The sequence below is a fragment of the Cibotium barometz genome, chromosome 49 (genome assembly GCF_041138505.1).
Source record: "Cibotium barometz isolate CiBa-2024 chromosome 49, ASM4113850v1, whole genome shotgun sequence".
Classification (NCBI taxonomy): Eukaryota; Viridiplantae; Streptophyta; class Polypodiopsida; order Cyatheales; family Cibotiaceae; genus Cibotium; species Cibotium barometz.
The window spans coordinates 19,199,410-19,226,474 of NC_141094.1; the positions used below are offsets into that span (position 1 = coordinate 19,199,410).

Here is a 27,065-nt window from a genome sequence, read left to right on the forward strand (position 1 = left end):
TGCACAGCAGGTATAGTCGATTGGTACAGAAGCTGGTACGGAAGCTGCAGTCGAATGCACAGCAGGTACCGTCGATTGATACAAAAGCTAGTACGGAAGCTGCAGTCGAATGCACAGCAGGTACTGTTGATTAGAACTGAACAGGTACGGAACACTGAATGATGCAGGTCGCCTGTACTGATAGCTGTACGGTTGTCTGCGCAGGTGTGTACAGAGGCGCTGTCTGTGTACGGAGCAGGCACAGGTGTACGGAACAGTACTGTCCTGCGCAGGTGTGTACAGAGGCGCTGTCTGTGTACGGAACAGGCACAATACGGAAGGCTGCAGTGTACGGGCTGTTGCAGGTGAAGTTGTACGGGCAGTGCAGTACGGAAGGTGGTGATGAACAGTACGGGCAGGGCAAGGGCAGGCCAACCTGGAGGCTTTGATACCAAATGAAGGCTTTCAGCTGTCAGGGTTAGGGTTTGGAGGTGCTGCAAATACAAACGTGGGAAGCAGAGAGAGAACACGACTCTAGTTGTGTATTCAGTTGATAATGTGAAGTACAATAGCCACATAATAAAGTGACCTAAAAGATGTGTTCACATGTCCGGCCATAAAATGTGCCGGGTGGACCAAAACACTTATAAACTGTTTATAAGTGTAACTAAGCTAAACTGGGGGAAAAAACCTCCACTAACTGAAGTAAAAAGTGTCCCAGTAATCTATTGATGATCACTAGCACTCCTCTGGGTGCATACACAGCATAAAACCCAACACCTCTACTAATAAAATGGTCGCTTGGAGCCATATCATAGGCAAACTTAGGGATGTACCTCTACTAATAAAATGGTCGCTTGGAGCCATTTGCAGAAAGCATAACCTCCAAAACCCGATTCCACTCTCCCTGTCTGCCCATCAAACTAAGGATGATAAAAAAAACACAAGTTAGTCGAATCTCCACATGATCTGCTGTAGGAGCGTTGCAATAGTCATAAGAAGTCATCTACTAATCCTAGCACAATCCGCCGCATAGACTCTATCATCTCGGAACAACCGGTTTCAAATAAAGTATTGACTACATTCCACCCTAATAGGTGGAATGATCCTTGAGTCTTGGTCTAAATCATTAGAGCTCCCTGTTTAGACCTACTACCAATACCGAATGAAATGTGCCCATTGGCCCGACATAGCCCTCTCAAGGAATTATACAGGCTAGCATAAAAACTGTGAGAATGTGTAATATGAAGCGACACAACATGCAATGGTGATATGTATATAAAGGATGAAGTCTAGTACAGGAGCTCTATATGAGACTCCGAATGAGCAGAGAAGGCTGCTATCCCAAAAAACGCAGACGTCAATCCCGAAGTAAGCTTGATGTGAGCGCCTAGAAGCGAGCACCGATGTATCTTTGAAGTAGAGCTGAGATGTAAGCGCTTATGAGCTAATAGCTGCTCACGGAAAAACGCAAGAGTGTGCTGTGGTGAAAAACGCAGATGTATGCACAATGGACCAACAGCAGCAATATGTGAAAAACGCTGAAGAAGAACTGTAGGAGAACATGTTCAGTTCAGCAGCAGTAGTGACGGGTTTCACCAATTTGAGGGCGGCTTGTTCCAACGCCAACAGATGGTACTGAAGCACGTTGTGGTGCTGTCCGTGATCATCCAGCAGAAAGGGGGTGAAACGTTGATGAGAGTTGGCACCCAGTCGATGTTGGTTGATGGAGAGGATTAAGAGGTGCCGCATATTTATATGAGGGCAAGGAGCTGGTCAGCCAGCATGAGCAGTCGGGCAAAGATAAATGTTATAAAAACGTGGCCCTTTTTGGGCTGGGAATAGTGGAAAAATATGGGAAAAATCCCTAAAAACATCAAATAAATATCTGGATAAAAAGGGGATAAAATGGAGTAAAAGAGAGTTGGAGATGACATGTCCAACACCTCCTCTCAGCTCCAGCATGGGGTCCGACTCCCATACGGGTAGTGAGCTGATCAATAGTATCTCGAGGAAGAGGTTTGGTGAAGAGATCAACAATGTTGTTTTGAGAAGGACAATACTCTAGTGTGATGATGCCGGTAGCGACCAACTCACGAACAAAGTGAAAATGGACCTCAATATGTTTGGTCTTGCTATGGAAAGATGAAGTTCGAGCCCACCTCAAGGCACTCTGGCTGTCCGTAAGAATATGGATCGGATAATCCGAGAGAACATCAAGATTGCTCAACACTTGGAACAACCATAACAGCTCATAGTGGGTATCCAGATAAGCACGGTACTCAACGTCAGTAGATGATAATGAAATTGTATTTCACTTCTTGGATCTCTAGGAAATAAGACCGGAACCAAGAGTGAAGCAATAACTAGAAGTGGATCGTCGAGTATCCTGATCACCTGCCAGCATGAGAGTATCCAACAAGCTCAGTGCCTCCTCTGAAAGAGAGACCATAGTCCAAGATACCAGATAAGTATTGGAGAATCTTAGAACGGCCTGCCAATGAGAATGTGGAGGAGCGGAAGAAAACTGACTGAGAACACTGACACTGAAAGAAATGTTGGGCTTGGTGTAAGTCAAATAAATAAGAGAACCAACAAGCCTCCGGTATTATGAACTGTCATCAGAAGAGGGGAGAGGGATCATCATGGGAGGGCTTGGAGTTAGGATCCATCATCGGACAAGAAATTGGACGGCACTCGGTTATCCCAAATGTCTCCAGGAGATGTTGCAAATATCTGTATTGGCTAATAAACACTCCATTAGAAGATTGATAGACCTCCATCCCAAGAAAGTAGTGGAGAATTCCTAAATCAGTCTTCTCAAGGTGAGCTAAATCTGACTGTAGCTGTTTAATCTTGGCAAGATGTGAGCCAGTGATCAATAAATCATCAACATATAAGACAATCAAGTAGAGCAAAGCATCTTGAGCAAAGACAAAGAGATTGTTGTCTGCAAAGCATTTGTAGAATCCAAGGGAAAGAAAGAATGCATCAATCTTATCATAACATGCCTTGGGTGCCTGTTTCAAACCATAAAGGGCTTTGTGTAATCTGTACACCTTACCCTCATGTCCGGGAACCTGAAAACCTTGAGGTTGTTCAACATACAGCTCCTCATGTAAGTCATTATTAAGAAAGGCAGACTTGATATCCATTTGGTAAACCAACTAGTGCTCATGAGCAAAAAGAGCAAGAACTATCCGGATGGTGGTGTATCTAGTTGTAGGAGCAAAAGTTTCCTCATAATCCACACCCTCAATATGAAAGTGGCCTCTGCATTGACAGGTTACTGGGGTCAAGTGGGTCTTTAAGACCAAGTTTCATGCTGATGGATCTTTGGACAAACATAGAGCGAGATTGATTGCGAAGGGATGGTCCACAAGCTCCCATGTACGATTCCTCTCAATGGAATCAATCTTGGCCTCCATGGTTGCTCGGCCACAAGAGTCTCTTTAGCTGTAGTAGGCTCATATGACTGTATCATTGTACTCATCAGGGCGAGGTTACAAGAATGACGAAGCTACTGTAATCTCTGTGCCCGTGTCAAATATTGTGCTGAAGAATTAGCAAGGTGATGAAGTTCCATATCGGAGAGATGAGAATCACAAATAGTGGTTTCCAGCCATTGTGGAATCTTGGGAGTAATCCTCCATTGCAAGGAGCAAGAGGAGGAGAAGCCGGGGAAGGAGGGGGTGGAGAGGTAGGGGGTAAAGAAGTTGATGGTGGAGAAGCTGGTGGTGGAGTTGGGGTGGCTGAGGAAGAAGGGACCTCGATGGTAAGCTTGGGATGAGAGCGAGAATAATCTGATGATGGTTCAACAACATGAACATCGCGAGAAATCACCAAGGATCTGTTGGAATGGGCAATGGAAATGAGATAGAGATCTCAGAGTAGAAAACATAGAGGTGCAAGCGAGGAGAAGAAGTGTATAACTCTGCTATATACACAATCTAACCAATATAACAATATGGGGGCCCGGGGGGGCAAGTGACGTATATATATGGCCAAGGGCAGTTGGTCGGCCTTGCCTAAACAGGCCGATAGCCCCCTATACGGTCCCACGACCAAGCAAAGGCTGGTCGGCTGGCCCACAACCAGAATAACCTAGTTGGCTAGCATCAAGGTGGGTCCCCCATGGCTAGCCTCCTCCTAAGGTCGGCCAGGGAAAAAAACAGCCCCCCACAACATACGCCTACCAAAACTGGAGAAAGTAAATGGAAAAAAACCAGGGACTCCTCCCGCGGGCGAGCACATCCACATCACAGGCCCTCACTCCCTACAATATAGTATGGTACAGACAAGAGATGAATGCTAACACCCCCTCTTAGCTCCTGGATGTGAAACCAATCCGAGTGGGTTGGAGTGTTGTCGGAGCATCTGCTGAGGAAGAGGCTTCGTGAAGAGGTCCACGGCATTGTCCTCCGTTGAATAAAATATGCTTGGTCCGGGTATGGAAGACCGGGTTTTTAGCAATAGCTATACAGCTTTGGTTGTCTCATTGGATGACCGTGGGTTCCTTCTGCGGAAACCAAATCTCTCCAAGTACCTCCTCAGTCATACCACCTCACAAGCAGCACCACAAGCAGCCCGATACTTTGTCTCAACCAACCGTTGGCTGCTTCTTGCTACCCCAAGAGAGCCAAGGGTAAAGCCGTATCTTGAAGTAGGTCTTCTCGTGTCTGGATCTCCTTCCCAATCAGAGTCACTCCAACCTCAGAGACTGACTCAGTCCTTTGATCCCCCTCCAGTGTCATAAAAGAGTCCAAGATCCTTAGTACCCTGCAGATAGCGTAAGGTCCGCAATCCTGCGTCCCGATGAGTCTTCAAAGGTGTCTGCATAAATGGGCTCAATGGCCCCACAAGTCCAATCAACGAATCGATAAGTTTTCGATATAAAGAGGCATCACCCTGCTCACAAGGATCATGTATAGTAAGTTTGGTATTCGGGTCCATCGGAGATGAAATAGGCTTGCAGTTCTCCATCCCAAAGGCCTCAAGTAACTCATGAATATACCGTTGCTGAGAAACAAAGAACCCCCTTTGGGCCTGCCAAATCTCCAATCCCAAAATGAACCAGAGTAAGCCTAAATCCGTCATCTCAAACTCCTCCCACAAGGCAGCCTTTGTCACGGCTATGTGCTCCACATGACTACGAGTGAGGACAAGATCATCCACATAGAGGATAATCAATGTGACCATACCACGTTTCTGAAAGAGATACAAGTTCAGATTTGCAATTTTATCCGAAACCCTGTATCTGAAACAAAGCATCAATCTTCTGGTTCCAAGTCTTGGAAGCCTGTTTTAGACCATACAAGGCCTTTCGCAACCTGTAAACCATACCTTTTGAGCCCGGAACCTCAAAGCCTGGAGGTTGCTCAACATACACCTCCTCCTGCAAGTCACCATTCAAGAATGCATATTTAACATCCATCTGATACATCGGCCATTGCTGATGAGAGGCAAGGGCAAGAACTGTTTGAATCGTGCTGTCGGTGCAAAAGTGTTCTCATAGTTGATACCTGGTTGGTGAGCATAGCCCTTAGCCACAAGTCTGGTCGTGTGCTTGTCCACAGACCCATTGGACTTAATGTTGAAATATGCAACGTAAACTAAAGCTTGGGGTTATTTGGTTGTATGTGTGAACGCACCCTAGAGGTGCAAGATATTGTGGTAAGATAAGAATGCCACATATGATATTGTATGGTGTGTGAACATTGAGAGCCACATAAAGGAATGTGGAAAAGAGAGTGCCACATAGCATAATGATGTGTAAAGTGGGATAAGGCTAGAAGGCCTATATCATTGTATGGTTCATTGTGATATGCAATAGAGATATTGTGAGTGTGCAATCTCTCTCTCTCTCTCTCTCTCTCTCTCTCTAGTTATGGAGTTTCTTGTGTGGTTTAATCCACCTTAATCTTATGCTTAATCTTGTATCTATACCATGATCAATCTCATATTAGGATTGTTAACATGGTATCAGAGCTAGGATGGGCTCTTGATTATGGTAAATATCTAGTATAGTTTTCTTGTTTATGAGGTTATTTGATTAAGCATTATTTTCATTTTATTATGGAAAAATTTAGCACACTCATTGTCATTAGTATTGCATTTGGAGAGAGATTATGTTGGTTATTGGAGAGAGTCTTGAAGTTGCCCATGGAAGTTGAAAATGGAGATTTCAACAAAGATGAAGTCTTGGAAGCTGCCTCATTATCAAGAAAGATGCAAAAGGCAATTGCATCATTGAAGGTTAGTTTTTTGTGGATTTTGTCTCATTTCAATTTTGGTTGAGCATGGATTTGCTCAAAGTTTTGGAAAGGGGTTGCTATTTTGGGATGTATGAATCCCTTAGTACCTTGCAATTTGGCAATGATGTTTCGCGTGAAAACAAGCAATTATGGGCTGGTTGGAGCCCAAGTGGAGCATGATGGAATGATTGTGCTCACTGATTTGCGCTGGAAGATGAGCTGGTTGTGGATGCTATTGGAGCATTCTTTTTTGGTTTCGTTTGAGAGACCATGTAAAAAGCACCCTTGTAGTTTTGGCATGTAAGAGGTGAGCATGAAAATTTGGAGCTCAATGGGGAACTCAATATTGCCAAGTTATTGGCTAAAACCTCACAAAAGGGGTTACAGAGGCAAAGCTTATTGCAGCAAGAAGGGGAGAACTATTGTGCCGACCTCAATGTGAGATGGGTAGTGGAAGTCATTGGAGGTGTGACAAGCTTCCAACTTGAGACACGGTCTCGTGGAGTGCTCTATTGGCAGGATTTTCCAAACATGGGAGAAATGAGGAGGTACTCTACTGTTTTGAAGAAGGCAACACAATAGTTGAGCCAAGTTGCAAGAGGAAGACAAGATCATGAGGTGTTGCCGCCTAGAGAAGGAAGGTAGCCAAAACTGTAGTAGCTTGTATTTGAAGGAAAGGAAGCTTTTGAGTGAGAAAGAAGCACACATGGTGCACAGTGAACCAGGCGACAGCCTTGACTGTAGTAGTAGCTCAGTGGCTTCAAAGATTTCAATCGATCTTCAAGCATGGCCGCTGTGAGTACGAAGGCATGCATCACTTGCTCAACGTCATCATCGGAAAGAAGGAAGTCTTGTTGCAAGAAAGCAAAGGAGAAAACAAAATTGTTGCATGACTAGTCACCAACAATAAGAAGTAGCTGAGATGGCATGACCACTACACACAGCCAACACCAAAGAAGGGAAAGGGCTTAGAGACAAAGAAGTAGCTTTGCACAGTCAACAATCAGCACAAGGCGAAGAGGACAAAGAGAAGGTCGATCAAAGATCCAGTGGGAAGCACATGTAAGCAGCATAGAAAAAGTGAATGGCAAGCAGTCTGTGTTGGACTCTGCATGGCGTGTCTCTACACAAGAAAGAAACCAGAGGTAGTAAAGGGGATTGCAGAAACTCAATGGCCTGCATACCATGGTAGAGCACTAGCAGCAGGCAGTAGTAGTGAGCGGTGCAACAGTCTTGTCGGCATCTAGCGAGCCATAGCACAGCGATGCTATCACCATTGGCATTGAAAGAAACCACAGGCGACGAGCTCAGTGGTGGTCAACGTGTGTGGTGTTTGTGAAAATGTAGGAGATAAGGGTTTGGACCTTAGAGATAAAAGAATTGTTGTAAAGGGATCCAAATTAAGCCCTGATTCACATGTAACTTCTGAAAAGGCATGTGGTGATTACATTGGTGCGAAGATGCCCAAGTGGAGGCATCTTGTTATTCTTGGAGGTCATCAAGATTGTTCATTTAGCATCTTTAAGGTGCAGAGTTGTATATTTTTATCTCTCCAGTGCCTTGAAGTAGCGAGCAAATATCGGCTTATAAAAATAAAGCCGTGGAAATTGTTTTGACCACTTGGATTTTGTGGGTACCCTGCCCTTGCTTGCACGCATAAAAAGGATTGTATTTTCTCTCACCCACGTTATGAGGGTCCCTTGCCTGAGCCCGTGGGTGCTCAAAAGGAATGTAATGTGGTGTGCGTTGAGTTGTGCACGCATAGGCATCGCACTTTATGGGTTGGTTCCTTCTCCTGGGCACATGGGTGTCCAAAAAGCACTCAGTGGTTTCGCCGGAGCAAAATGGTGCTCGAAACGGACTTGAGGTTTCTAGGTTGGCTAGACACATGCACACACACTTGTTGAACACTCTAATTTTGCATTGAGGGATGGTGTTGAGATTGGCAATGCCAAATTGATAGGGTGAGAGGTGAGTTGGTCACTTGATTTGAGAGATTGTATGCACACACCTAAGTTTACATTGAGGAGGGGTGTAACTAAAGCTTGGGTTATTTGGTTGAGTGCGTGAACGTACCCTAGAGGTGCAAGATATTGTGGTAAGATAAGAATGCCACATATGATATTGTATGGTGTGTGAATGTTAAGAGCCACATAAAAGAAGGTGGAAAAGGTAGTGCCACATGGCATGATGATGTGTAAAGTGGATTAAGGCTAGAAGGCTTATATCATTGTATGGTTCATTGTGATATGCAGTAGAGATCTTGTGACATGTATTGTAGGGCTAGATACTTACCTTCAGTCCTTTCTTTTCTTTTCCAGATAGTGTATCAGATGTCATATGGTTGTAACTTTGGTCTCATAGGTCACTTTGGCCTTTTGAAGACGTTAATATAACATTTCATTTCATTTCATCTCTCTCTCTCTCTCTCTCTCTCTCTCTCTCTCTCTCTCTAGTCATGGAGTTTCTTGTGTGGTTTAATCCACCTTAATCTTATGCTTAATCTTGTGTCTACACCATGGTCAATCCCATATTAGGATTGTTAACAACTTATACTTGGTTTTGTAGACCCACTTGATACCAATGACTGACCGTTTCGACGGCCTCGGAACCAACTTCCAAGTCCCATTCTTCTCTATGGCCTCTAGTTCCACTTGCATGAATTTCCTCTAAGTCTCTTGGGAAAGAGCTTCCTTAACTGAAGTAGGCTCCTTGTCCCTAATGATACGAGACATCAAGGCATAATTTACTTGTAAATGCTCCTCTGACTGACTTTTGTCATGAACTTTGTGTGATATTCAAGGTCCATTGTCCGTGGTCCACTCGGAGGGATACTCTGTCTGACCAGATTCTCGAATGGTATCCAACAACCACTTCGGTACCCGAACAGAACGCGGAGCTGCCTGCTATTGCTGGAGCAAATCTCCAACCTCGGGATAAACCTCTCGTACTGATTGAGGTTGGCTAGGTGGAACAATAGCTCGAGACTCATCCTCATCCTCATCCTCATTTTGCTCTTGAAGAAGCAATGGCTCCTCAACAGTGGAAGCTAGAACATGCTCATTAAAGACATCTTTGCTGACAACCACCTCATTCCGCTCCGGGTCACATAACCTGTAGCCTTTGGAAAGAGAGTTATATCCCACAAAAACAAGCTTCTGGGACTTGGAGTCAAGCTTCCTCCTCTGCTTCTTCGGATTGTGAACATAGGCATTACTCCCAAAAACACGAAAATGGGACACATCTGGTTTCTTGCCAAAATAAGCCTCAAATGGAGTCACCTTAGGCATTGCAGTCGTTGGAGATCGGTTGAGGATATGGACAGTTGTAGCCACAGCCTCTCCCAAAAGTGGATGAGGAAGGTCGCGATGCTTCTACATCGTTCTCGCCATCTCCACCACAGTCTGGTTCTTTCGCTCAACCACTCCATTCTCTAAAGGAGACCCAGTATTGGTCAGTTCCCGCTTGATGCCATTCTCTGCACAAAACTGCATAAAAGCATTCGGAGAGAACTCCTCTCCTTTGTCAGTCGAACAGTCTTCACTTGCAATCTAGACTCCTTTTCCACCAAAGCATACTAGTCGCTTGGTCTTTATGTGGCAGAAAGTACACCCATGTGAACTTGTCACAATCATCCACAATCAGCATGAAATACAAGGCTCCTCCCAAAAATGGGATCTGCATAGGTCCACACAAGTCAGTGTGAACCAACTCCACTGGTTTCGAAGCCCTCTTGGTAGCGTGCTTCAGACTCCCTATATTGCTTCCCATGAATGCAAGAATTGCAATGTCCCTACGTGCTGCCAACATCTGGCAAGCCATCCACCATTTGGTCTTGGAGCAGTCCCTTTGGTGCAGAACCACGCATTGATTTGGTAAGCTCTGAACTTGTCCATCTTTCTTTCTTTCCACTGGCTTATGTCTGCTGCAGATTTGTGTCATATGGCCCTTTGTGAGAGGAGGGGTATGGCAGTTTGAAAGGGTGGAAACAGAGATTGGACAGTGGATGTATATGTGAACTGAGTTGTGGAACCATGTTCATGGAATATGCCAGATGTGTGCTCAAGGCTGCCCTGTTGAATGGTCTTGGTTGATCAGAGGGAAGCACAGAGTGTTGCTTTTGTGGGACACAGATTTGTGTGTGAATCCTCTATGTTAAGAGGTCTTGAGGGCTGCGAGATTGGACATACAGGTTTATTCTCCTGGCTGGTTTTGTTGTACTTAGCTTTACATCTCATTGAATTTGAATAAAGAAATACCGAAAGGGGTGCCAAGCTTTGGGGCCAACAGGTGTCGATTTCATTTCAATTTTGGGGCATTCTAGCTCCAGTTAATTTTGTTATTTATTTGGACTACAAGTGGAAGGGTGACTGCTAGTCTACCGCACTTTGGTTTCTACCAGAGGCCGGTTTTAGTAACCGGTCTTTCTTCCTGCATTAAGACAACACCAATTCCATATCGGAAGCATCACAATGTATTACAAAATCTTTATTTAAATCTGGCAGATGCAGAACAATATATTTGCTGGCCTCTTCTTTCAATCTTTTGAAGGCAGCCTCCTCTCTTTGAGTCCACTTGAAAATAGCCCTCTTTTTGCACAAGTCATGCAATGGTGTAGCAATGTGTGCAAAGTAGCGCACATACTGACGGTAGTAGGAGCAAAGTCCAAGAAAGCTTCTCACTTCATGGACATCCTTCGGAGTTGGCCACTCCACGATGGCCTTGACTTTGGCTGGATCCATCATTGGCACACGTGCCCGGAGCATGTGCCCTAAGAACTTGATTTCCTGCAAAAAGAACTCTCTTCTTTGGATTTATATACAACTTATGTGTTCTGAGTTCTTGAAATACCATAGCTAAATGCTTCTTGTGAAAAGACAATAATGTATTTAAAGAAACTTTCACAAAATTTTCTGTGTTTACTGAAAATCCAACCCATCATTCGGTTGAAGGTCGTCGGAGCATTAGTCGGACCATAAGGCATGATCAAGAAATCATAGAGACCAAAGGTGGTGCGGAATGCAGTGTTTGAGATGTGCTCCGGTGCAATCCGAACTTGATGACCAAGATATCATCGATTCTTTGAATAGGGTATCTATTCTTCATAGTGACGTTGTTTAGGGCTTGGTAATCCACACACATGTGGAAAGAACCATCCTTTTTTTGTACCAGCAAGACTGGCGAGCAGTGGGGAGAGTGGCTAGGTCGGATCAAGCCCTTCTTCAGCAGTTCATTTACTTGTCTCATGATCTCCTCCCGTTGTGAAGCACTTACCCGATAAGGAGCTTGATTCGGAGTCGAGCTTCCTGGAATGAGATCTATCTTGTGGTCTTCAGGTCTTTCAGGTGGGAGTTCACCTAGAAGAGACTCACTGAAACAATCATTGAATTGTTGCACAAAATTCATATGCTCATTATTTACATCATTTTTAGATTTACTTTCTTGTGCAAAAACCAAATAAGTGCAAATGGAACTTTTCATTGCTTTCTTAATTTGTACATGACCAACAAGAGGAATGGGAACTCCTACTTCTAATGCAATATTCTTTCCTTTATGAGTAATCTTGATTTTACCTTCATCTGGGCCGTACACAGGTACAGCTTTGACCTTGTGCATCCAAGGCATTCCTAGCATTACATCACACCCTTGAGTAGGGCCTATGAGAAAATCCACATGATCCAAGTAGTTTCCTATGTGAATCCTCAAAGGATCCTTCATAGGGACAACTTATGCTGCTTGACCAAAAAGTGTGTTAGCAATAGTGGGTATACCTTTGTCTTCCTCCATTAGGCCAATGGATCTGGCCACCTCTTCAGAGATGAAGTTATGAGCTTGGTGTTAATCTAGTAAGATACTTGATCGAAAACAACCTTTATACACTTAGGATATAGCAAAAATAAGCATTCTTGATGCAGCAACATTGGAAGGTTAAAGGTTAAAAAATAAATTATTTCATTTGAGATTCGTGACATGCTTTTTTGTTTCCTTGCCATTGATATTATATACAGGAAGCTTATGAGGAGTTCAAACGAGTGCTCTTAGCTCTAATTTATAACAAAGATGATGATAGCTCTCCAGTTGTTGAGGAGGTACTTCTGTCTACCGTTTTTTCCCATTGAGAAAATTTTATGAAAGGGTTTATGTTGGTTCTAGATTTTCAACATTTTCACTGTTCAAGGGGTGGTGATTATCACTAAGGAGTATCAACTACTAAACATAGTCGTTATGGTGGAAACCAAAGAATTTGACTCTGCATCATTGTAATTTTGCCTTCATGTGTGAAACTTTTGCCATTGTTCTGAATTTTTGTTTGCTTCTGCCAGGGCAATTGAATTTCAGAATCTGCTTGGCACATGTTCACCACCTGTTTTTACCAATGCCTGCATTTAACCATCTGTTTTCACCATTGCTTGCTTTATTTCTTCTTACTGAGCGTGTTTTACATTCTCAATAGTGGCATTGGATTTTCCAGCCCTGTCCTCTACTTGTTCTGCACTGATTATATGCACAGAAGTTCTCAACCGACTTCGAATTTAAATTATTTTCTTTGAATATAATCTTATGTGCAATTTCGTTTCTGTCTTTTTTTCTCTTAGGCATTCCCGTGGGTGCTTTGCTTACACAAGTAGCCCGGTTGCCTTCAAAATAACGAGCTTAACTTTTCCTCTCGAGCTTGAAACTATGTCGGTCAGAATCCTTTGGCTGAATGTTGAGTGAGAAGATGCATGGCTCCTCCCGTACATGCTGCTCTCCTATGCCCACGGCTCGTCTCTCCTTTTTGCAATGAGAAGCAAGAAGTTTCATTGCTGAATGTTGCGTGAAAGCTCCAGATCCCCTTTGCCTACTCCATTTATTGCTCTCCTTTGGCAACTTTACGCTGATTGCTGAGTGTGAAAGCTCTTCTCTGCCCACCCATACATGGATCTTTTCCTTTTTCTGACAACTATATGCTAATTGCAAGAAGTCACATTCTAGTAAAAAAGATGAAAATATTTCAGTTTTGTTGCAATTCTCATGAGATTCATTCATCATAATTTGCTTTTTGTTTCTTTATTTTTATCCCTTAAGGTGTTAATAAAGTCATATTTTGTAAAATTTTGTTATGTCATCAACAGTGGTCTGAATTTAGGAGAGTTGAGCTGGCGGCTACTGTTGCGTCTGTTTTGAAAGCACAGCTGCATGCATATGACCCACTTTTTTCACTTGCTTTGCGCTACCTTCTAAGGTAAGTTTTGAAATCTATGATTTATGAATGTTTCTCTCAAGTGCCTCAATGGAGTCCTCATTTTTTCATGTTTTTACAGTACTCATAACAGCTACTGTGCTCGACAAGGTGTAACCTCACCAATAGCTAAGGTGTCTGATACCCTCCTGGCCAAAGAAAAAGATCCTCCTGCAACTCCACACGATTGTCTTCTAGAGGCCCCAAATTTTGACGAGGTTCGTTTTTAGGACCCTCGTATTTTTTCTTTTGTTCTAAGAATCATGTGAATGTTGATGATCCATTCACACTGCATGGTTGGCTGTTTTAGAGTGATGTGCAAGCCCTGGCACAGGCTGTGGATCTGTCAAGGCAAGGAGCCGTGGATAGTTTGAGATATGCAGGAGGTGACTTAACCCTTGCTTTCAAGGTATATTTGCATTATAAAACAAAAATTGGGCGGATGCCTCATATTGGATATCTATATAGTAAGATTGAAAAGTATAAGCCTACTCCGTTTTATCAACAATTTGTGGATTCTTGCTTATCTGCTTTGTAAACAAGGATGTAGCTCCTTCCCCTTGGTGAGTCGTTACTTTCTTGATTTTTTGATTTGTCAGGAGACATCTCTTATTCATTGTTTCTTGACCTTGACAATAAAGTTTATTTGTTTCAATGAGGGTTTACAATGCTTTTGTATTTACTTTACTTCAGCAAGATACCATGAAAACAAGGAAACAATTCAGCGAGTTCTTTTTCTCTCTTGGAATTTACAGAATGAGCTGAGCCGAATTAAGCTAGACACAGGAGTTGTGGATGAGCTTGTGCATGGTTATTGTGTGTATAGAGGTCTGATTGATGGCACCACAAGTTCAGTTCCCAGCACACTCTCTCAAAACATTGACATTGTGCCAGAGCCAAGAGATGAATATGGTAGTTCAGCAAGAGATGAAAGCGAGCATGCCTCAAAAGCTCACACTCTATGTGATATCTCACTAAAGCATAAATGTGGTGAAGCAACGATGCAGGAGCATTTGGGTACCTTTACAGAACAGAGGGAAATAGTGACAGATGGAGGGGATGCAGCCATGGAGGAGCAGGCTGATACACTTTCAGAACAGAGTGTAGCAGGAGAATCTGCTTGTGCTGATAGCTGTACTGCAAGTGAGAGCATCTGCAGCACGAGTGACTGTGTAGCTTTAGTAGAGCAGAAGCATAATATAGTTTGGAAGAAGTCACAGCCTAGTTGCCCTCGGAAAAGATGGAAAGGGCGTCCAATGCTGTCTCAGAGTGGTAACCAAAAAATCACACATTTGGAAGATGGACATCACACTGCCGCTCCCAGTGGTCAAAGCAAGGTGAAGAATGTTGTTACGAATCTTAATGAAGAAGAGAAGTTATGTTCCCTTATGTAGTTTTTTACTGGGGCAGAGTTAGTGACTGATGCAATGCTTGGTTTAATTTCAGGGATCCGAATTCGATAAGTTTGGATTAGCTCTTGAGATAAGAGAGCTGGCAGGGGAGGGAAATATTCATGAAGTCATTCAGAAAGTAACGTGGTTGAATCCACACTTTTTTGAATGTAATCCACATTTACTTTTTCAGTTGAAACAGGTGGGACTTAACTGCAAATGTATCTCTGATGAATTTAGATATTCTTGGTTGGTGAATCATGTCTCTCGTATCGACTTGTATTTTCACTTTTTTTATTTCACAGGTGGAGTTCCTAAAGCTGGTGGAAATGTGTAATTACACTGAGGCACTTCATGTAGCACGCCGTGATATGGGTCCTCTTGCATCAAGATACACTGACCTATTAAAACCACTAAAGGAAACTGTATTGGCTTTAGCTCGGCCTCAAGGGGAGTCACTTATGAAGCCAATTTCTCCATCAATGCTAGGTGCAACTCTCCAGGTCATTACAACTATCTTCTTTTAAGGTCTTTGGGTCACATTTGTTTATGTTTGTGTGCTTCAGCTATTTCTTGTAGGTTATGTTTGTGGACTTTTAAGTATAGTGAAACAAGAAGAGATGCCAATAGTGGAAGTAGGTTTTTCTTCCTTAAAAGTTTCACAAAAAAATTGCACTTGAGACTTTGGGGAACGAACTTACCAGGTTGTGGCTTGAATCTCTTGACTTTGCACTTTTGTCTCTTGTCTTTTGGCTCTATATTAGCGAACTGGACTAGTGAACTGGGCTGCATTGCAATGAAGCATGGTGATCAAGACGGCTTGCTTTGTTACCAGTAGTTAAATTTAGAAAGTAAGGTGTTAAAGGCTTAGAAGATTAGGTGCAAGATTATGATAAAGATGAAGAAAGGCCAATGGTGGAACGCTTTACAGCGAACAAGATTCATGACATAGTAGCTTGAATTCAAAGATCTTAAACAACAGTATAAGTGAAGGACTGATCGCTTTTTGTTCCTCCTCGAAGGAGAGGAGTGATTGCCTAGATTATAACCTTAGATTGAAAGATTGCTTAGATTATAACCCTAGATTGAAAGCACTTTCTTACATTATTGCCTTGCATACATGATGCCACAAATCTGATGGTTCATTGAAAGTTTGTCATAGTTGAAGAGAGTATATGAAGCTGACTTTTGCAAGGCCCAATTATTAATGTTAATTTCATCAAAACCAAACATTTAGATGCTTATGCCATGCTAAGGTTATTGATCAAGGTGAGGGTTGAGTAAAGGAATCAATCTATGATGCGAGTCCTATCATGTAAAGCCCACGGACGAGGTTATGAGAGTGTGAGGACAAAGGGCACATGGTGAGTAGAAATCAGTCGCATATCAAAGTAATATCACGACATTGAAGAATTATGTTTCTTTTCCTGATCAAGGTTAGAGAGAAAAGTCAATGATTAGGGGCTATGTTAAAGTGAAATGCCCTAATCACGATTAGAGTGTCCTCATGTGGAATCTTTATAATGAGGAAAAGAGAAAAGTTACTTTTTGTAAACTTATGTCTAGAAGTTTTTTAAGAAGGAAACTACTTTTTGTAACTATATTCCAAAAGAGAGTTTTCTAAGTCAGACTACCTCTTGGCTGGGGTAGCTCTTGATCGCAACAAGATTGTCGCTAAAGATTTCCTCCTAGTAGTTTTAAAGGTGCTCAAGTTTTTGTCAGGCATACGGATTATCATTGCCGCTTCATTAGGTTGTATGCTGACATTGCCTCACCTCTCACCCGCTTGTTAAGTCCAGCCATCCCCTTCCAACCCCTGAGTCAACTGCATTCGCATGCCTCAAAAAGCAACTAATCAAAGCTCTCATTCTCATCACACCGAACAGGTCAATTGTTTCCCATGTCCATACAGATGCCAGCCAAACCGCCAGCATCAACTTTGAAAAGCACACAATCAGGAAGATCATCATTTATACCTGTTGCTGGTTAACCTATGGTTATGCAAGAGAGGTGGTCCCCCATAACATGGTGCTTGCCCAGTCTAAGAAGGATTTCAAAGTCAAGCTCTTGGAAGAGTAGCAACCACCGCCACACCCATCCAGCCACTTGAAGGTGCCCAGGCAGTAGTGGTGGAATTTCCGACAAGCATACACTATGTCCAGGCCTTCCCTCTCCATGGTGCCATAATTCTTTTCTGCAATATTAAGCAGGCTGCTGGCATAGTAGATCAAGCGATCCACTTGGTACTCCTCACTATGTTCCAAAGTGGCTTGTGGTGGCGACTGTTCAAGGACACTAAGGAGTGCCAAATCATGCGACACCTGCCAAAGGTGTGGGCAAAAACCTACCCACCAATCTAGTAGGCTTCTTCAGATCTCTCTAGTGTGGTCTCCTTTTGAGCGGTGGGGCATCGATGTTGCTGGCCCAATGTAACTGTAACCAGCCTCCTACTTTGTTGTTCAAATTTATCATTGTTTTGCTCAAAACTTTCCATATGTGAGTTGGTAATTATTAGATAGCTCATGGAGCATGAATTGTGATTTGTGTGTCTTTTGAGTAGCTAATTAAGCTAGAATGCTCATTTCTATTTACGGGTGGCCATTGGCCAAAACGCCCAAAGTATTCAGTCGGGTGGTCATAGACGAGATGCCCGGATGACTGGTTTAGCATTTGGGTGGTCAAATTAACCAGAACGCTCAATTGAGTGATGAGTGGTTTCGAAAGCGAAAACAGATGCTCAAAACCTTCGGATTTTCACAAGGATCAAGAGTTACTAAAGCACCTTTGTCAAATTCTTTACGAGTTGAGATATTTTTAGCATAGAAGGTTATGGAAGAATTACCTCTTAAATTAAGACATGTGGCATCTAGAACGGGACATGTGGCATCTAGAAAGAGATAAGTGTCCCTACACTTTTCATTTCACCTTACACTTGTCAAGTTAATTTAACACTTCTCAATCATTTGGAGCTTACTCTTTCCATTCTAGAGATTTGAAGCCTCAAACCTATAAATTGGAGCACTCCCTCTTCATTTGGATAACACACTCCTCATCTATCGTAAAGATTCAGGCACTTTGTGCCCGTGGTTTTGATTCAATAAATTCCTACAAAGGGAGAGGGGCTTGTTCCCGTGTCTGTGTAAGGTCTCGGATTTCTGTTCTATGAATCCTACTTTCTTTCATTATTTGTGATTGTTGATTAAGTTGGTTTGTTACAGGTAGTTTATCAATTTTGACACTTTCATGCATCACATGCCTTTGCGTTACATGGTTTCAGAGCTTAGTCTTCTCTTGTGAGAATTTCTCGGGGTGACAGAATTTTTGGCCGGCCCACAGATTACATTCACCATGTCAGGAGAAGAAGAGAAGAGTATTCATCAACAATCTGGAGGTTCTCGATGTTCTTTGACAGTGTCTTTTTTAGACTATGAGAAGATTCAAATGTCCAAAGTGCTTGAAGCAGATCCAGAGGTTCAAGCTTTGATGGAGAGAGGAGTTGAAGCTAAAGTCTTTGAAGACTTTCTTACTGAGACTGAAGCTAGGAAAGCAAATTCAAGAACTTTGACAAAAGATGAGTAATATTTTATTATTATTAAAATATAAAAGCAAAAAGACAAAAGCAAAGAAAAAAGCTTGGCTGAAGTTTTTTTTGGCAAAAAGCAAGTCTCTCCCCAAGTATAAAAGACCGTGATCGGGTTGGCTCTGATACCAACTGTGAAGCTCCCTCCATAAGGTCACTCGATACACAAAGCTAAACACACAAGGTTAGAACACATAGAAGGGTGCAAGCAAACTCACCTCCCAAGTGTAGGTTCCATCAAGAATCTCCCTAAGCTAGGGGCTAAGGTTCCACTCCGCACTGGCCAAGCTAGTCAGGCTTGGCATTCCATACCACTAGAGTATGTCCTAAGGGACCTTGGCCAAGACCACCTATGAACTGCCATGTCCATGACATGAGTAAGACTACTCTGGTCCAAGCACATACCAACCGTCAAGTATGACCTTGAAATCTAGTATAAGCTCTGGCACATATGGAACAAAGGACAAGTCCTTAACCTCTACAAGCTCCTAAGGTGTAACATTGTTATCCTGAGCTCCCAGTTTCTCCTTGAGTCTATTCACATGAAAAGCTGGGTGAACATTTACATTATAAGCCACCACAACCACCCTTTTTTCAGGATCTAGTAAGGTCCACAATACCTAGGGGACAACTTCCCAACCTTCCCCGTCCGTTATTGTCGCAGTCTTGGGTATCCGTAGATATACAAGCATTCCCTTGGAGAACTCCCTCGACGAATGCTTCCTATCAGCATAAAACTGCACTCTTGATAGATTCCTGTGAATTGACTGGCATGTGTTGCATATCTGCCGCTAAGAAATCTCTAGCCGCATCAATCTATATTCCGTTAAGTCCTGATATAGTTACCAAAGATCTAGGTTGGTAATCGTACGTCAGCAACCAATAGCCGAATGTTTAGCACTATTGTAGGCAAACTTGACCATTGGGATGTACCTCTCCCAATCAAATGGTCGCATGGAGATGTATGCATGAAGCCTATCCTCCAAAACCTAATTCACCCTCTTCGTGGAGGTGAAGCTGCAAATGGACTGGCACAAATCCAGGAGAAAGTGCTGAAGAAGTGGGACCACCACAGGTCCAAGAGGGTTGTCGAGGAAGCAAGACACCATATGTTCACAAGAAAGACTGGTGAGCAAAGAGTTGGCCAGCACAGGGGCCGCATCCGAGATGAGAAGTAAAACTTGATGCATGCTAACCATGTAGCAATTCTGATGGTATATACAATGAGCTGCCATGGAAGGTAGAATAACATAAAAGAAACAGTTTGGAAAAAAAACTAAGAGCAAAAACATGGAGTGGTGTGGTTCTCCTAGGTCACAGTTGTCCACGAGAAGCACCGAGGGAGCTAGGACGGGTAGGAAACCCCTAAGTGGTAGCAGTGGTAGTTGTGGTGCTTGTAGGAGTGCTGGACGGTGGTGCCGCAAGAACAATGCCGAGAGCACCAAAAGCGAACTGGAGTGTCTGGTGAATCCCTTGAAGTTGTGCTGCCTGCTCCCGAAGAGATGGAAGCTCGGAGAGGTCATGCTGTGCGGCCTTAAGGCAAGAGCGAGTAGCCTCAAGGTCGGTCTCAGTGGTGGTGAGGCACGCCCGTAGGGAGGCTAACTCAGCTTCCAAAGTAGATCGCCGGCTCTCGGATGCTGTAAGAAGGTGGCGCAGCTTGATGCACTCATGACGTGACTCCAAGAGAGAGGCCTGGGCCTGCTGAAGATGGTGCTGGAGAGGTGTTGTGGCTTTTGAGCGGGCTTGAGTGAGGGCAGCCTGTTCACTGCATGTGCGTTCCCACTCACGAGAGAGAAGGATAAAGTAGTCCGTGATATGCTCTCAGTAGATTCGTGTGTCGAGGGAGATTCTGTCTAAGGAGAAGACGAGGCGGCAGGCGCGAGCAGGGCGAGGCAGGGAGTAGCCTGGTGAAGGGCAGGACATTCCAAAGCGGGTCAGGAGTGGCGTCAGTGAAGGGAGAGCCACTGCGGGTGCGGGATGGCGAGGAAGAGGATGAGTGGGTGGCGGTGGAAGAGTGGGTCTCGGAAGAGAATGGTGCAGGTGGGGTGTCACGCGAATGGGTGGAGAGGCCCAGTGAGGTGTCTACAGCTGCTGCGGGATAAGAACTGGTGGGAATGGGTGGGGATGGCGGGGAGTGGATGTCCTCGAGGGAAGGAAGCAGCTTGAGATCAAACAGTGGTGCCGGGGGCGATGGGGATGGAAGTAGGGGAGATCTAGGATCCGAATATGGTGGTGACAGCAACAGTGGGGAGAAGGAAGCGAAGGTGATCACATGGCTGGAGCTGCGGGGGGTGGGGCGGCGGTGTTGGAGAGGGCGAGAGGAGGAGAAGGGATGCGGCCGGTATGGGCGAGGCGAAGAAGGATGGCGGCGGTGAGGAAGCGGATGGAGGACCGCGAAAAACTGGAGCCATTCGGAGTGTGGTACCGGATGTGGAAGTGATGGCATTTGACCCGGATGGATTTGTAGATGAGGTGGCCAAAGGGAAAGGGCGTGTCGGTGTAGAGGCAGTAGAAAGTTTCCATGGCGTGGGCGGAGATGAGAGGACAAGGGGTGGAGGGGATGTCGCAGAAGAGGAAGTAGTAGTGGAAGAAGGTGTAGAGTTGGTGGTGGCGGAGGTCAGGACCTGGGTGGAGAGGAACCACTACCATGGAGGAGAGAAATGGTGGCGGCAGTGAGCTCGGTGGGTGACCTTCTGGTGATCATGGCGTTGGAGTTTCGGTGGGCCACGGAGGGGTGTGGGAGACCAAGGAGGGTGGTGATATGCTGTGCGGAGAGGCGGTCGATGAGGGAAGGGTTGCCGAAGGAGGGAAAATTGCGGATGGGGGATGCACAAAGGGAGGGGTCACCAGTGGGAAGGGGCAAGGAGGAGAGACTTGCCAGCCCAAGTAGAACGGAATGTGCTGTGTGGTGGCCTTGGAGGTTGTGCGGTAGGCCTAAAGTACACCAATGAGCGCATCCGACCATTGTGGAGGACGGTGGTGTTAAGTCTTACGCAATTACACAAGACCTTGTTGGTGCTCTCAGCTTGACCGTTAGCACAAGGATAATAGGCACATGACTTCCTAAGGAAGATCTGATATTGAGTGAGGAGGGTGGTTAGTAGCTCATTGACAAAGTGGGTCCCACGATTACTGGTGATCTCCAAGGGACAACCAAAGCGAGCAAAGATGTGCTCGTACAAAAATTTAGCCACTGTCTAAGATGTGCAGTCTTTGGTAGCTACAGCCTCAGCCCATTTAGTGGCATAATCAGTGGCCACAAGGATGTACCTGCAGCGACTGGGGTGGGCCATGGGTTCAATGGGTCCCACAAAGTTCAGTCCCCATTTTTCAAATGGAGACCCTCCCAAGGAGATGTGGAGAGGTTTGTTGGCCTACTTGCTCGGCTTGGGGGCACACCTTTGACAAATGTCACAAGATTGGGCATGAACCCGGTAATCCTTGAACATGTTGGGCCACCAGAGTCCTGAGTGAAAAAGGCGTTCAGCAGTGCTGTGACCAGGGTAATGACCCCGAGATGGACCGTCATGAGCATCCTCCACAAGTTGAGGGACTTCATGTGGGTTGACACACCGACGGAGGACACCATCCTGACCGGCTTTGTAGAGTTGGCCAGCCATGAGTTGAAATGGATGGCTTTTCAAGCGAGGACGACATCTACCTTGAAAAGCACACTATCAGGAAGATCATCATTGATACTTGCAAGGGTGGTGGGCTCACCAGAGTCGATGCGTGAGAGGTGATCGGCCATCACGTGGTGCTTGCCTGGCCTCAAAAGGATCTCAAAGTAAACTCTTAGAATAAGAGAAGCAATCTCCACACTCAGCTTGCTACCTGGGGTTTGTTGAGGAGGTACTTGAGAGCGTGATGATCGGTGACAACGATGAAGTGCACACCCAGTAAGTAGTGGCGAAACTTTTGACAGGCATACACTATGGCTAGAGCCTCCCTTTGTGTAGTGCTATAGTTTTTTTCTGCAGAGTTGAGGAGGCGACTAGCATAGTAGATGGGCCGATCAATGTGGTACTTCTCATTGGGTTGGGCTAGCACTGCACCCATGGTAGTGATGCTGGCATCTGCATGCACGTGAAAGATGATGGACCAATGAGGAGGTATGAGGATGGGTGCTTGTTTGAGACAATGCTTAAAATAGGAGAAGGTTGAGGACTCAGGGGTGGACCCAAGGCAGGTGAGGGGTAGGGCGATGTCAGCATACATGCGGATAAAGCGACGGTGATAGCCGGTGTGCCCAACAAAGACCTGAGTGCCCTTAGGAGTGATGCAAGGGGTAACCTCAAGATGGCAACTATCTTGTTGGGATGTGGAGCGAGGCCTTGGGTGGAGACTATGTGGCCCAAAAGTGTGCCCTGCACAACCAAGAAGTGACATTTGAAGGGGTTGAGTCGGAGATGAGAGGAGCGACACTTACCAAAGACCAAGGCTAATTGGTGGAGATGGTCAGCAAAGGCTTCCAGACACGTTGCAAGATGTGTGCCGGTGAAGTTGGAGAAGTCATCTACAAATGCTCTAAGGAAGCTGGTGAGAAATTCCCGAAAAATGTTGGTCATAATGCATTGGAAAGTGGCCGGGGCATTGCATAACCCAAATGGCATCTTGTTATAGAGGTAGGTGCCCCATTGGGTAACGAAGGCTGTTTTAGACTGGTCATCCGGGTGGATGGCCACCTGGTTGTAGCCACTGAAACCGTCCATGAAACTGTAGAGAGCGTGATCAGCCACATTTTCTTGCACCCTGTCCATGAAAGGAATGGGAAAGCCATCCTTGATTGTGGCCTTGTTGAGAGCACGGAAGTCGACACAGACTCGGTATTTGTTAGTCTTCTTCTTCGGGGTGAACACCATTGGTGAAAGCCACTCTATGTGAATTATTAATGAATTCATAGTTCTTGGCTTAGGTGGAGTAGAGTAACGATGCATAAACACTTCATATTTCAAACATAGAGTTAGCTAAAATAGCATGGGAAACTCTTGATAGACTCTTTGGTGCTAGTGGAAAGAATTCAAAGATAAATCTGAAGTTACAAATCTTTAGGCTCACTATGAAGACTGGAGACTCCTTTCCCAATCATCTTAATAAGATGAAAAGCCTCCTTGCACGACTAGCAGATGTCAAGGCACCTGTCAATGATGAAGATACAATAGCTTCATTGCTAAACAGTATGCTTGAAGAATATAATAATATTGTAACTACACTTCTGAATGTTCCGGATCTCAAAATTCAAGATGTGGAGTCCTCTCTTATGGAAGAAGATAAAAAGAAACAACTACGATATGAAGCCTCTGAAGAGAAGCTGATGGATCAAGCATATGTCACTCAAAAGAAGAATGTCAAACCTCCTCAATGCACTCATTGTGGTAGGATTGGCCATCTTACAAAGAATCGCTATCACAAGGATAAACCAAAGCTTCAATGCACAACATGTGGAAAGCTAGGACATCTTGCAAAATGCTACAACAACAAGGGTGAAGCAAACATTGCTAGCACATCTACACTTGAAGCAAATGTTGCACTATGCAACCATGTAAATACCTCTTATGATGATGAAGAGGCATCATGGGCTTTTTAAAGCCATCTAATGCTCTCCATTACCCACATGTAAAATCACCTCTAACCACCTATGATGTAGGTTATGTGATATGTCTATGCCCACATTGTCTCTCACTTGGCCATGTAGCCCTCAAAGGGGAGATTGATGGGAGTGTTGGGTCTCCATGCCCAACTCATGATAGTGCACATGAGGCACTATGTTTTCATGGAGTTATGATGGGGTTTTGGAGGGATGCACTATGACTAGAAAATACCTAGGACTCATGCATTTTTATTTCATGTAGAGCTACGCTCATAGGAGCTGTGCTCATAGGAGCTATGCTATTGCATTATGTTTTCTGTTCCATGTATGGATCAAGGAGGGAATGTTGGATATGCTCCATCACATGCATACATGAAGTTCCTCTTGGTCAAGTTCAAACTCAAAAAATATCAAGGTATTAGCAAAGGCTCCTTTTACTCATGTAACAAGGTCATAAAGCCACCATAATCTACACGCCTTCATCCACCATCCTTGGAGAGATTCTTGGAGGAAAGAGGTGGAGAAAATCAAGGAGTTAATAGAGGAGGGGGTTATGGAGAAAAAATAGTACCTAATCACTTGCTTAATCACCTGTTAACCTCATGTATACAGAGCCTATTTAAGACACATCAAATTAATGGAATTATGAGTCTTTACTCTCTATCATTTGCAGTATTACTATTGCTAATCGTTATTTTCAACCTCCTTAATTAACAGGTTGTTGATCCAAGGGAAAGTCACTAAACTGCTCCTTTGTCCAAGATGGGGGTAGTTCCTCGACGGGGATCGGGGGCTCCCACGGTAGCTGTGACGTCGGACTGGCTCGAGATGGTTGTGGCTATGGGTGACTTTTAGTGGGCCTTCGTCATGACGGATCCCTTTGTGGTGGCCGAGGGTTCAGACTTAGGGTAGGTGGAGTGCTTGCCACGCCTCCTATCAGTGATGGGCTCTCCAAGGCTAGGCTAATCACCTCAAAGTGCTCAATTGTGGGTTCCTGAGGGGTGGTAGCTTCATGAACCTCCGTGATGTTCACCATGCAGCATGAGAGATCCTTGGCAGCTCTGAGTCTTCCCCATAGGGCACTATGCCTTCCTCCATTGGTGTGGGGCACCCCACATGGCTTGGTCTGGGCCTACTTCAAGCTTGAGTTCTTTTTGGCCTTGGGTCTGAGGTATCCACAACCTATCAGAACCCCAGTCGTGGAGCATGTCGGCACCTCGCAACCATGGGTGGCCAATCAGTAAGGAGTATGCTTCTTTGACCTCGGGAAGACGGATGACCACATCTAGAGAGAAGATGGAGAGGTGTCACATCGTGTTGGTCTGCCATCCGGACATGGAAATTGGCTGGTCAGGTGAGTTGCAGACCAGTGGCTTTGAGAGTGAACTATGGCGTTAGGTTGACTCTGGATCTGCCATCCACAATGGTGCCAGAGAGAGGGATTCCATTGATTTGCACTGTGAGGCGAGGGCTTTTGAAATCGGTGAGGGCGCTGATTGCATGAGTGATACCCAGACATTTGGCTGCTTGAAGGTCAGCTTGAATCCGTGGCTCACCACCTGGAATCTTTGACCCCTCCTCAAGTTGTTGCAGGAGCAGATCCAATTGCATGCGGGCAAGGGGGCTAAATTGGAGTAGTTGGTAAGAGTGACATCTCCACCTTGCTCTCCTTGACTAGGTTGGCCATGGAAGCTGTTGAAGGTGTGGGGTGGGGAGTCACATCGGCTCGCCCTCCGTGAGTGAACATGGGTGGCGCCTCCTGAAGATCTGTGTGAGTTTGCAGAAAGGCGTGGTCCACCACATTATGAGAGATGTTGGTGGGGACTTCACCTTGCTCCGTTGATCGTTCTAGTGCTCCAAGGGCCCTCTTTTGAGCACGGGTGACCACACCTGTGGTGGGGTGCTCCACATGAGATGAGGGTGTACCCAAGGTGAAGGATGGGTGAACTGGCACCAAGGAGGGGTGTCTCCAGCACTTCCCATAGAGACCAAGTGAGTGGCAGCTGGCGCTTGGAAGGTCAAGTCAGTGGAAGCACCAGCTCGTTGCTTTGGGCAGACCCAGGTGTAGTGATCCAAGGCCTCGGGTCAGTGACGGCATGGGGTGTCCCTTCTGGAAGAGGACATTGACCTTGGTAGTGACCATACTCCCCACCACAACGGTAGCATAAGATGGGACGGTTACGAGGAGCGGGTGGGTGGGGAGGCTGGTTTTGTGCAGGAGCGACCGCAAGGGTGGCAGGTGTAGGAGATGGTGGGGTGGACATGAGGGGTAGAAGGTAAGGGTTAGGGGTTGAGGGTGTGTGGGTGTATGCGGGACTGGTGGGCTGGTAGACAGGTGTGGGTGCTGGGGTGAAAGATGCGGGGGTAGCTGGCAGAGGAAACTGTTGCTGGTGATGCAATTCATGGAAGCCCTTCAAGTAGTAGCAATCCTTATCCTTGTGATCGCCTTTCTTATAGAAAGAGTAGTACTTTCTCCGTGGGCACTCTTGGGGGGAGTGCGGTCATGACCCAAGAGGAGGAACTGTTGTCACGTTCGAACATCAAGCGCACGTTCTCCAACTTAGAGGTAGAGGAGCAGGGGGGCTTCTGGGGGGCACAAAGTTGACCGATCGTTTGCGGGTGTAGCTCTTGATAGAGAGGGGACTCTTGGTGGGACTGATAGAACTAGAGCTCACCCGAGAACGTGTATTGGGCATGTAGAGATGATGAACTACCACAAACTCAGAATTTTGGGAACTCCCGACTCACAAGAGTCCCCAACAGGATCGCCAAATTCTTAGTGTACCTGTAGCGGACTCGGTTGCCCGACATGTCAGCACACTAAAGATCACTAGGGTCCTCTCTAGGGCAGTATACCCTCAGGAATCGGCACGGGCTAGGGAAATGGCAACCACTCTGGCCCACTCCACTACGCACTCACACAAACTCAAGAACGGAATACACACAAGAGCGACATGCACACCACACTAGGCGGAAGTAGGCAAGAGTTGGGACAGCACAAAAACATGTATTGCATGGGGATCCCCTCTCAGTATACCAGAGTCTCTCT

General features: G+C 45.2%; 1 protein-coding gene across 3 annotated transcripts in view; it reads left to right on the forward strand.

The window, feature by feature from the left end:
• LOC147610374 (Ran-binding protein in the microtubule-organising centre protein) overlaps nucleotides 1-27,065 on the forward strand; it is a 46,265-nt gene that overhangs the window by 6,723 nt on the left and 12,477 nt on the right. For all 3 annotated transcript variants that reach the window (XM_086786010.1, XM_086786013.1, XM_086786011.1), the window contains 7 exons: nucleotides 12,242-12,322; nucleotides 13,349-13,458; nucleotides 13,538-13,673; nucleotides 13,766-13,864; nucleotides 14,211-14,792; nucleotides 14,902-15,048; nucleotides 15,152-15,349. In XM_086786010.1, coding sequence (XP_086642136.1) covers nucleotides 12,242-12,322; nucleotides 13,349-13,458; nucleotides 13,538-13,673; nucleotides 13,766-13,864; nucleotides 14,211-14,792; nucleotides 14,902-15,048; nucleotides 15,152-15,349 — 1,353 coding nt within the window. The remainder of the gene's footprint in view (nucleotides 1-12,241; nucleotides 12,323-13,348; nucleotides 13,459-13,537; nucleotides 13,674-13,765; nucleotides 13,865-14,210; nucleotides 14,793-14,901; nucleotides 15,049-15,151; nucleotides 15,350-27,065) is intronic.